This window comes from Sinocyclocheilus rhinocerous, unplaced genomic scaffold (assembly GCF_001515625.1).
Source record: "Sinocyclocheilus rhinocerous isolate Xijiao unplaced genomic scaffold, SAMN03320098_v1.1 scaffold241, whole genome shotgun sequence".
NCBI classification, from domain to species: domain Eukaryota; kingdom Metazoa; phylum Chordata; class Actinopteri; order Cypriniformes; family Cyprinidae; genus Sinocyclocheilus; species Sinocyclocheilus rhinocerous.
The window spans coordinates 840,384-850,677 of NW_015659312.1; the positions used below are offsets into that span (position 1 = coordinate 840,384).

At 36.5% G+C, this 10,294-nt stretch overlaps 1 protein-coding gene across 1 annotated transcript in view; it reads right to left on the reverse strand.

Annotated features, from left to right (window-relative positions):
* LOC107723547 (ephrin-A4-like) overlaps window positions 1–10,294 on the reverse strand; it is a 64,203-nt gene that overhangs the window by 8,885 nt on the left and 45,024 nt on the right. Inside the window, exons 2-3 of the mRNA XM_016532232.1 lie at window positions 5,379–5,674; window positions 55–123 (exon numbers count right to left, since the gene is read on the reverse strand). Of these exons, the coding sequence (XP_016387718.1) occupies window positions 55–123; window positions 5,379–5,674 (365 nt within the window). The remainder of the gene's footprint in view (window positions 1–54; window positions 124–5,378; window positions 5,675–10,294) is intronic.

A 10,294-nucleotide genomic window follows, 5' to 3' on the forward strand; every position in this document is an offset into this window, starting at 1 on the left:
AAAAAAAGTGTGAACAAAAAAAAACCTAGAGAATGAAGAGAGGACTGTACTTACTTGGTGGACAACACACAGTGACTCGTAGCTTCATACATGGGAGGGGGGGTCCGTCGTCTGTGGACAGTGCTGGAAGGAAAGAAAAACAGAGAGAGAGTAACATAGCAGACTGATGTCTTTGACACTGGGAAAGAGGAATCTAAATTTGTTGCCACCAAATCGATGCTGTAGATTGCTAGCACAAAACACAAATACACACATAATCCAGGGCCATAAAAAGACTGCTTGACTCCGATGGAATGGCTAATCCATTAGCACAAGCAGGAGCTGTAACGGGCTTGTTAATGCTGAGCTCGGCAGGACCGACTGTGAGCCGTTCCACAAATGATGGACACTCTGATGCAGTCAGATGGGCTCTGCGCAGACATTCACACTTCATAAACGTACATGATTACACCATTACAACATTATTTACACACCTGGAGGTCATTTACTTTCAGCTCATCTCTAAGTGTGATCCAAGCGTGACTGCATGTATTCGATTTGAAGAAAATTCCACAACACAGTGGCATCAGAATGCTCAAACACAATCTAACATTTCCTCAGTGGGAAAAAAAAAAAGAATGAAACATGCTCGGACTATGAAACATTGCGGATGTTGATGATAATGTGTGTATATTTTACATTACACTACATTTCTGCTTTGTTCTTTACTGCAAATTAAAGGTTCTCTGAGTGTTTAAGCCCTTTAGGAAGTCAGTTGATAACATATAATGATCTTCTTTTACAGCTATACTGAAACTGCAGCTTGTCAAGCTGCTCATTCAAAGTTGTTCAGCTGCAGTCAAAAGAAGCTTTTTGAGAAAGTAGTTCAAAATGCAGCAAGCACACCAACACTGGAACTGTGAAGGCCTCAAAGTTTTATGATTAAATTTGGAGTCATTTGATGTCAATTTTCACACTACGTTTTCATCGAAAGTTGAGCTGAACCTGTCTGACAGATTATAAATGACCCAATTTTAGTCATAACACAATTTTGACAAAATGTGTAGTTACTGCATTTTGTCGTATCTAACTATATTCAAGATAGTTTTGCTTATTTCATTTATTTTTTTCAAACAGCAGTATTTATCTGACACTAATATTCAGGAACCCAATTAGGGTGACAGCATTATACCGCATTTGAACAGATCATTTTACACTAAATATCACCAATAACTCAACAAAAAACTAATAATTCAGTCACCATAATTTGTAGAACTCCAAAACATAATAATGAACAGCCCTATTTAACTAAATACTATATTAAAATTCATAACATAATAACAATATGTATTGTATAATATATTACAAAATAAAAATAAAACGTCTTCCCACTGGTAAAAAAAAAAGAAAACAGCAGAAATGTCATATGGAAATGATGCATGAATGCATGAAATAAATAAATAAATATATATATATATTTCAATTATATGTCAATCATCATTTATTTCATTTCAAGTAACATTTTTTTTTCTAAAACAGTTTTAGTAATTATTATTATTATTATTATTCAACATGTAAGACCCCATAAGACAACCATCTCCATGTCAAATAAAACAGCTTTTAATAGGCTACTGATTAGTTTTTATTTAATGAGTGCACACCATTTTAATGTATTTTGCAAAATACAAATTCATTAATTTCTAAATTAAAAGAAGAAAAAATATCCTCACTGCACCTTTAAAATGAGGACTCGTTCTGCTAGAGCCTGCTGCTGGTTTTTTAAGCATGCTACATTAACATCAAGGGTAAGTCTGACGTTACAGTTGTAGATATAGATAGAATTCATGTATATGAACATGTATACACACACACACAAACACCCTGCAACAAAGCATGTGCCCTAAAATGCCGTGTGTTTACGCATATGCATACCTCATTAGCATCAGGCCATGTTATGAATGCTGTAAAACTATAATGAATCTCTTCCCAGAATCTAAGCAGCAGGTCTGGAGGTAGACACGCTTAAATGTAGGATTGAGTGGGTCTGCCGTTTTAAAGAGGGTCTCTGGCTCCATGTTTAATCATAACCATAAATCTATAACAGCCATTTCAGTAACACATACCACAGCAGCGGCCATTTTCATCTAGTAGAGAGGCTTTTAACCGAACGTCTAACAACCGCAGATACATCCACTTAGTATGCACAGTAATTCCACATTGACGATAATGAGAACGGCTGACTCCAGCGGGGGTCTGTGTGTGTCGTTATGTGTGTTTTGGTTTTCTGAACCCCATATGCATTCGGCCATAACTTTTGGGTTTGTGTTCAAGGCATTTGAGTGACTCTGGATTTCAAAGCAAAAGTCTGAGACCACTAGTAAAACTGCCTCGATTTTTTTTATTGAATTCATTTTTTTCTTCAAAAATTATATTAGTAGCATAGAAATTTTAAGTGGAAAAACAGACATAACTTTGTCTTTGTATTTGGTATGGGGGTCAACGACATACAGTGCCCATGATAAACACAAGAAAAAACATCTTTTAGAAATCTAGTTTAAAACACACGTGCCATGTTTTTAGACAGTGCACTTTTTGTGTTCATGTTTGTTTCATATGGTGTGAAATTCTTTTAAATACCCTTTTCAAGAAAACTTAAAATTTAATTGTTCTCAAACGTACCATGTGGTTTAATCAAGGAAAAAGTCAAATATATATTTTCCTTGCACAGTATTATTTCTAAATATTTTTAAAAGTAGTATCATGAATTAAAAATTCATAAATATTAAATTTCTGGGGATGCACCACATGACATCTCACAACTTGAATTACTTGGTATTAAACCAACATAAAGTCATAAGCTTTCCTGTTGCACCATGCCTTTAATTTGGCAGGCAAAGTTTTTAAAATATTAATAAGCAGTTTTGCAGTTTAACATTTATTTGTATTAATTTTAATAATTTAATATTTTTAATAATAGTAATAATAATAATTATTATTATTAGTCTTTATAATAAATTAAAAACAAACAAAAAAAAACTAAGTAAAACACTCATTATAGAAATGTATTCAGTCAATGTATACATTTTATGTACATTTTTATTTTTTATTTTTTCAGCACGTTGGTTGCACCATGACTTTAATCTGGCAGGCAATGTTTGTAAAATATTAATAAGCAGTTTTGCGGTTCAATATTTATTAGTAATAATTTTCATATAAAAAATTATTATTATTATTATTATTATTTATAAGAAAAATTATTAAGAAATACATTTTTTATTTTAAAAAATGACATTAATCTGAATACAAAGATTAAGACAAAGAAACAAACATGCTCATTATAGGAGTGTATTCAGTCAATGAATGAATCTTATGTACATTTTTAGTGTATATTTTAATCATAAAAAATGGCATCATGTTATTGACCAATGTCTCTCTGTTGATTTCATTACAGTTACACTGAAGCTGAAAACTTGATCCATGTTGTCAATCTAAAAGGAAACAATCCAATGGGAGAGTCACTTACAGGCACTTCTTGTATTAAAGTCCAGTTTGTCTTGAACTCTTTAGTAGTTATCTCTTCCATTTCATCCTTGAATGCTCTAACTCGTACTAACACACACAGACAAACTACTACTTGAATTTAGATCGGACACACTGATCCCTTGTTTTCAGCTACAGGATTGAGCTTAAACAATTAAAAAGACAGACACATTGTTACGCTTTCTTTGAAGTGAACAATAGACACACACACAAGCAGGGTAGGGTAGGGTTCGTGAAGTTTGACACAATGGCTCTGTGCTGTGTATACACTCTCATGCTTGAACAATGCTCTATTGTCCTGGTCAGCACTGCTGTAATTTATGTAAAGATACTTTCCCCCCTTTCTGTCTCTTCCTCTTTTTCCCACCCTCTTTCTGGCCTTTGTTGTCCCACTCTTTCTTTCAAGGAGGATCTTTCCTCTTTTTCTACCCTCTCCCTTTCGACCGCCATCCTTCATCCTATAAGACCCCTGTGTCTGCAGACCCTCCGTCAGCCACTCCACGCTTTGGTTTTACAGTATATTGATTCTCTTTCTATTTCCTGGCTTCATCATGCTATTCCACTCTTTCAGATCGGGCACATTGACACATTGAATATGGTAAACATCCAAAGTTTTAAAAAGCAAGAATAAAAATGGATAAATAACAATAAATAATTGATCTAGAATTTAAAGCAGCAAGGTTTTAACAAACTGAATGTCTGTATCCCTACAGAGTGATTTTGACCTTGTCAACTGTATTTAAAACTTAAAACCATACAACATCATAATTCTGACCCAATATGTTTAATTTATATTCAATTAACTGTCATAAGAACTATTTTTACTACTACTTGCTATTTTTTTTAATTAACTGCAAACTGTCCCCAGGCAATCTACCTCATGAACAGTTAATGTTCTCCCATTGTGCAATTAAAGTATGTGTTTTGATTCTGTATTACAACAGTGTAGCAGCACTTGCGAATCTCATCTCAACAGCCCATAAATTTAGTAAAAAAAAAAAACACAAATATATACATATATTATAGCTTCAGGCTTTTTTTTTTTTTTTTTTCAAAATAAATAGTAATAAGAAAAACTGTGTGTGCTTTTCTAACCCAGAAAGGGAGAAGAAACAAGAGAAGGGAATTGAAAAGCTTTGGCCTGAAACCAAAGCTGTAAAAACAGGAAAACGGTCATGTAATTTTATGGCCACAGACCATCTTTCCTTCCTTTTTAGAGCTGAGAGGACAAGGGCGGAGCCAAAAGCAAAAAAAGGAGCATTTTCACTTATACTCTCATGAATATTCATATAAATCCTAAAAAACTTATAAGATACACATGCAGATAAACACAAAAGCAGAGACTGGCTCCTGCTCACCAGGGTAGTAAAAATCAAAGTTGCTGTACCTGAATATGTTTTAATAACATTACATACACTACACGAATTAAGGCCAATTCACACCGCGCCGACAAACGCCAACAGACTAGTCTGTCGGAGTTTGTTGGATCAGTGTGTTACCCCTGTCGGCGTTTGTTGGCGTTGGTCGGAGTTGGCTTTAACCCGACTGAACATGTTTAATCGGCGTTTGTTGGGTCGTGGAATGTCTGAGCAGTGTGATATGATTTTCCAACAAACGACTCTCCCTGACTTGAAGTCTGTTGGTGTCTGTTGGGGCAGTGTGAACATGACAGTTATTTTTCATAAAATTCTAAATCCAGCGGTCAACGTGTCTGTTGGCGTTTGTCGGTGCGGTGTGAATTGGCCTTTAGGCTGTATCATAATTCAAGTTGTATTTAGTACAAATGCATCTGTTCAAGGTTAAGCTGTCACCCTGATTGACGTTTTTGTGTATGTTCTCCAACACTGTAGCTCACTTACAGCTATAGTAGTAATGGTGTCCGGGCAGGAATTCAAAGCCCAGGGAGAAGGGTGTGAAGCGCTGGATCTTTTCAGAGAATCTGACAGGGCCGTAGGGAGCGTACGGCTGGTTACACTCCCATCTCTTAATGGCCTCTTTAGTCTCCACGCAGCCCCTGAACTGGCCCTCAGCCACCAGGTAGAGAGCCAGAGTCTCCACAGGACCGCTCGACGGGTGGTCGGCAGGATAGTGTGGACACAGTATATCCAGATAATCACTCAGGTTGACCTGGACAGAGTAATCATCTCCTGTTAACCTGAGAGCAAGAGAGGTATAGAGAGAGAGAGAGAGAGAGAGAGAGAGAGAGAAAGAGCGGTATATTAGAGGGTGTATTTCTATCATGAGAGAAATTCATGGCCACAATCATTAAAAATGGCATTTTTCCAAGTCCACAGAACAGATGCGTCAGCATGATCTGCACTGAATCACACTCACATCGACACTCGCTTGGCCGCTCCGTGGACTATTTAGTGATCAGTCACTGCTGGGAAACAAATGCTTTAACGCGTCAGAAAATTAGTTAGTACCAGATGATACAGATAGAGGGATGCAGCGAAATCTTGTAATTGTAAAGATGGGCAAGCTAAATTAAGCAAGTTTTCATGTTACTGGAGTGATAGTGCACAATAACGCTGAAAGGAAAGAGAAACCCTGAGGATTTCAGTAAGGTCAAAAGATTCACACAGCAGCAGATACGGACCATGGTTTCAATAACAGCTTCATGCTAATTAGTGAGAGTTTCATTCTTTGCTTGCCACACACACAAAGTCAAAAGTCAAGTTGCACTAATAGGGGAAGAATTAGCATAGAATGGCCCTTAGTGGCTTGGTAAATAAATTCACGCTCCCATTTGTTTACACACTGTTGACTTTAAAAGGAAGTGTGTACAAGACACCATCAATGAAATGAAAGCGAGAAGAGCGAGAAAGACAGAGACAAAGAAAGAAGAAAGAACAAAATAATACAAATGAATAAAAGAAAACTTAAAAAGTTTAAAAAAGAATGAAAGATGGAGAGAGAGAGAGAAAAGGAAAGTAGACAGAAAGAAAGAAAGAAAGAAAGAAAGAAAGAAAGTGATCAGAAAGAACAACAAAAAAATAACAGACAGAAAGAATGACGATGAACAATAAAGAATGAATAAACAAAATAAAATATGAAAGGATGAACAAAAATAATGTGAGAGAAATATGGAAAAAAGACAGGTAGAAATAATGACAAGAAAAGAATGAAAGAAAAATAGGGAGAGAGAGAAAAATATCAAGAAAAAGAAAAAAGAAAAAGAAAGACAGAAAAAAGTAGGAACAAAAAAGATGGACAGAAAGACAGAAAAAGAAAGAAAAGGAAAGAAAGTGAGAAAGAGCAAGATGACAGATGGAAAGAAGGTACAAATGACAGAAGAAAATGACAGAAATTAAGAAAGGAGGAACAAAAAAGAAAGATAAAACAAGAAAAACAAAGAATGACAATGAACAAAAGAATGAATAAACAAAAGAAAATATGAAAGGATGAACAAAAATAATGAGAGAGAAATATGGAAAAAAGACAGCTAGAAATAATGACAAGAAAAGAATGAAAGGAAAATAGGGAGCGAGAGAAAAATATAAAGAAAGATATAAAAAAAGAAAAACAACGACAAAAGTAGGAACAAAAAAGATGGACAGAAAGACAGAAAAGGAAAGAAAGTACGAATGACAGAAGAAAATAATGACAGATAAAGAAAAGAGGAAGAAAGAAAGAAGAGGAAGAAAGAAAGAAAGAAAGAAAAAGAAAGAAAGAAAGAAAGAAAGAAAGAAAGAAGACAGCCAAACAGACAGAAAGACAGACGGAAAGAAAAAGAAAGTTTGCAGCCAAGTTCACAGGTACTTAAGAAGTGCAGATCAACTACAGACTGTGGAAAAACAGGTGAGAAGCAGAGCAAAGAAGCAGCGGAGATGAAGCGAGACAGGAAGAGAGGTGAGGACTGAGAGAGAGAAGGGTTAGAGAGCGGAGAGACAGACACATGGAGGGAGGTAAAGAAAGGGTTCTGTTTTAATTAGTGGCCCTAGAGAGAGTTTGGTGGGAGACAGCAAGACGACAAGGAAGAAAAAGAAAGTTTGCAGCCAAGTTCACAGGTACTTAAGAAGTGCAGATCAACTACAGACTATGGAAAAACAGGTGAGAAGCAGAGCAAAGAAGCAGCGGAGATGAAGCGAGACAGGAAGAGAGGTGAGGACTGAGAGAGAGAAGGGTTAGAGAGCGGAGAGACAGACACATGGAGGGAGGTAAAGAAAGGGTTCTGTTTTAATTAGTGGCCCTAGAGAGAGTTTGGTGGGAGACAGCAAGACGACAAGATGGATTTTAATTGGTCTTTCTTGACTGCGAACGTGCACGTGTGCCAGAGAAGTTTCGCGAGCGAGGGATGAGAGGAGGCCACGGAGGAGAAGAAGAAAAGACAGGATGTGAGAGCGAGGTGGCCGGTCCAGGTCTGTCACTGGGAGTCTTTTGTGAAGAAGTGGCAGAGCGAAGGAGGCAGAGGAAGTCTGAGAAGGAAAGAAGGGAGGAAGGGAGCGCAGACGGGCAGAAGAATGAGGAGGGGGTTATCCAGAGTTAAGTGGGTGGACAGAGAGACGACGGAAAAAGGCTAATGAAAGGCTCCAGACCAGAGAGAGAAAGAGCAAGGGAGCCAAACAGATGGAGTGCAGAGGGAGAAACAGAGAAAGTTAGAGAGTAAACTAGGTATCTGACCCACCGTCTATGACCTAGTTAAAAAATTACCTAATTTTTTCCCGGTGTAAACTCGTTACAGAAACCAGAAAATACAAGATGTGGTCTGGCTGAGGTCATCTGTCCATAAGCTTTCATATTGAACCAACAGTGATTCGAGATGAAGGTAAAGATCATCTCTTCATCAAACTATCATGTCATTGTCCATCCAAGATCTGACAGCAAATGTCATATTTACAAATACTGCAAGCTTGGCCAGTGATGAGACATCCATAAGTTGCTAATTAGCTGTCAAGCAAATGTAATTTTCATCAATCAGGCCCATTTGAAGAGACAATCATCTCATGTCATGAGCGTTTATGGTGTCACAGTTGAATAAATGAACACTGGACCAGAATAAATGGAGTTTGTTTGACCTTTTCTCTTGGTTTTCTCAAGATAATACATTTAGAAACTAATCTGAGGATCAGTTTCATGTTTAATTTCATTAGAGATCGGTACTGAATATTTATTGGTTAAGGAATAAAGAGTCATTCATACCAAAGACGATAATTATAACTATAGAAGTTTTAATAATTGTTCTAATTCTAGTAGAATACTGAAATCCATACCACAACTATAATGATAACAACGTTTGGTTGGAATCATTTTCAGAATTTTTTTTTCCAGCAGATGAACGATAAAAACACTGACAGCCAATCAGATTCCACCTAGCTTTTAAAGGGATAGTTCACCCAAAAATGAAAATTGTCATCATTTACTCACCCTCAAGTTTAAAGAGAATTTAAAGTGATAGATGACATAACTGCAGCACTCGCTTAGAATAAACAAAAAGATATGGTCTGTTGGTGTGTATGCCAGTATAGTTTTTGTTATCTTAGTGTGAATGGGCCTATATGGAAGCGTTAAGCCTCAGAGTGAAAAATAAAATGGGTAATTGTGAGATAAGGATTAAAATAAAGTCAGTTATGAGGAAAAAAGTTGCAGTTGTGAGATATGAAAACCATAGTGAGATTGCAATTGTTAGAACTGTTAGAAATGTTAAATATCTTCGCATTTGTGATCTGAAAGTCTAGAAAGTTTCTTCAGTGGTGGAATCTTACTGTCACAGGTTATCTGTGTTTTGTGTTCAGTTCTTTCTGTTGTTTATGCTGCTTTCATGCACTATCGGAAATGTCCTACTTACCACTTCTGAAGTTGTAATTATGAGTTTGCTGCGTTCAAGCGCTTTGTTGTTATTGAATCATGGAGAATGGCCCATTCATGATTTTATTCTTGCCTATTTCGTGGAGAAATCTTATTAAAGTGAAAATGTACTGAAAATATTTAGTCAACATTCAAAAGGTTTTGAATAAGAATGTAGCATCCCATCCATTAATAACCATTTAAACATTCGCCGCACTAGAAATTCAGCTTGCTGACAATTCTGAAATTTTGGTCAAATAAATGCCGTTTAGGCTGTGTATAATACATACAATAAGCATCAAATGGCTATTTATATACATAAGTTTACATGACTGTAACGGCAAGAGAAAAAAAATGTAGATGTTGTGGGAAAAATAACAACTATGAAAAAAAAATTATATTACAACTATGTTTTTCTCCTCAGCAATGTTTCAAGCTTACGGCCCCCCAACTTGCAAACTTGGGTATCAAAATGTTTCCCAGTTGTAAATATGAATTGACATACATTTACACTAGCTTCCATGTGTAACAGCATGCTTTGTGAATGATTCATTATGCATCAACCTTTAAGCCTTAAAGGGTTAGTTCACCCAAAAATGAAAATTGGCTTGTGTTTTACTCACCCTTGAAGCATCCTAGGTGTTTATGACTTTCTTCTTTCAGACGAATCCAGTCGGAGTTATATTAAAAATTGTCCTGGCTATTCCAAGGTCTATCATTGCTGTCAGCAGGTGTTGCAGTTGAACAGTCCACAAGTCGTCAAATAAAGCGCGTGCATTCATAATAAAACGTGCTTCATACGGCTCCGGGGGGGTGAATAAAGTTCTTCTGTAGTGAATCCATGCGTTTTTGTAAGAAAAATATCCATATTTCAAACGTAATAAACACTTTTATATCACTTCCGCCAACTGTCATAAGCGGAAGACATGCCGGCGGATGACGTAGTACGTCGGCGTTGCGTGATTAGTGACGAACGCGGAGAGACAAC